The 656-nt window shown below is 51.8% G+C and overlaps 1 protein-coding gene across 1 annotated transcript in view; it reads left to right on the top strand.

Moving 5' to 3' along the window:
* The window catches only part of bfsp2 (beaded filament structural protein 2, phakinin), a gene marked incomplete at its 3' end in the record, with an annotated part of 7,765 nt that extends 7,372 nt beyond the window's left edge, over window positions 1–393 (top strand). The window contains 1 exon segment of the mRNA XM_017441568.3: window positions 311–393. Coding sequence (XP_017297057.2) covers window positions 311–393 — 83 coding nt within the window.
* Window positions 394–656: the final 263 nt, after the last annotated feature.

The raw sequence follows: 656 nt of genomic DNA, 5'->3' as shown, positions 1-656 counted from the left end.
AGGTGGCTCGGGCATCTGGTGAGGATGCCTCCTGGACGCCTCCCTGGTGAGGTGTTCTGGGCACGTCCCACCGGGAGGAGGCCCAGAGGAAGACCCAGGACACGCTGGAGGGACTATGTTTCTCGGCTGGCCTGGGAACGCCTTGAGATTCCCCTGGAGGAGCTGGCCCAAGTGGCTGGGGAGAGGGAAGTCTGGGTCTCCCTGCTTAGGCTGCTGCCCCTGCGACCCGACCTCGGATAAGCGGAAGAGAATGGATGGATGGATGATAGGAAGAAGGTGTCAGCGCTGTGATTTCCGAGCCTCTCTGCAGGTCAGTGAAGCCATCCTGGAGAACGCTCGGCTGATGCTGCAGACGGAGAACCTTCAGGCCAACGCTGAGGACTTCAAGGACAGGTCAGACTACTTCCTGTTGGGTCGTCTCTTTGATGACAGCGAGCTGGAGTCCAGTTAAAGAAAAAAGTTCTCTCTTTACTTTTGCCCAGCACAGAAAAATGGGTGATAATGTTTTTACCTCTTTGTCAGCAAAGTATCTCAGATTTTAATAAAGCTCAGAAACTAATTATTGCATGGACAAAAATTTCTTTTGAAGTGAACTCAATTCATGATGGCCGCCACAGCCAAGTGATCTTAGTAAAACACAAAAAGGCAACAAGTTT

The sequence above is a fragment of the Kryptolebias marmoratus genome, unplaced genomic scaffold (genome assembly GCF_001649575.2).
Source record: "Kryptolebias marmoratus isolate JLee-2015 unplaced genomic scaffold, ASM164957v2 Scaffold46, whole genome shotgun sequence".
NCBI lineage: Eukaryota > Metazoa > Chordata > Actinopteri > Cyprinodontiformes > Rivulidae > Kryptolebias > Kryptolebias marmoratus.
This window is presented reverse-complemented; position numbering and strand designations above follow the sequence as displayed.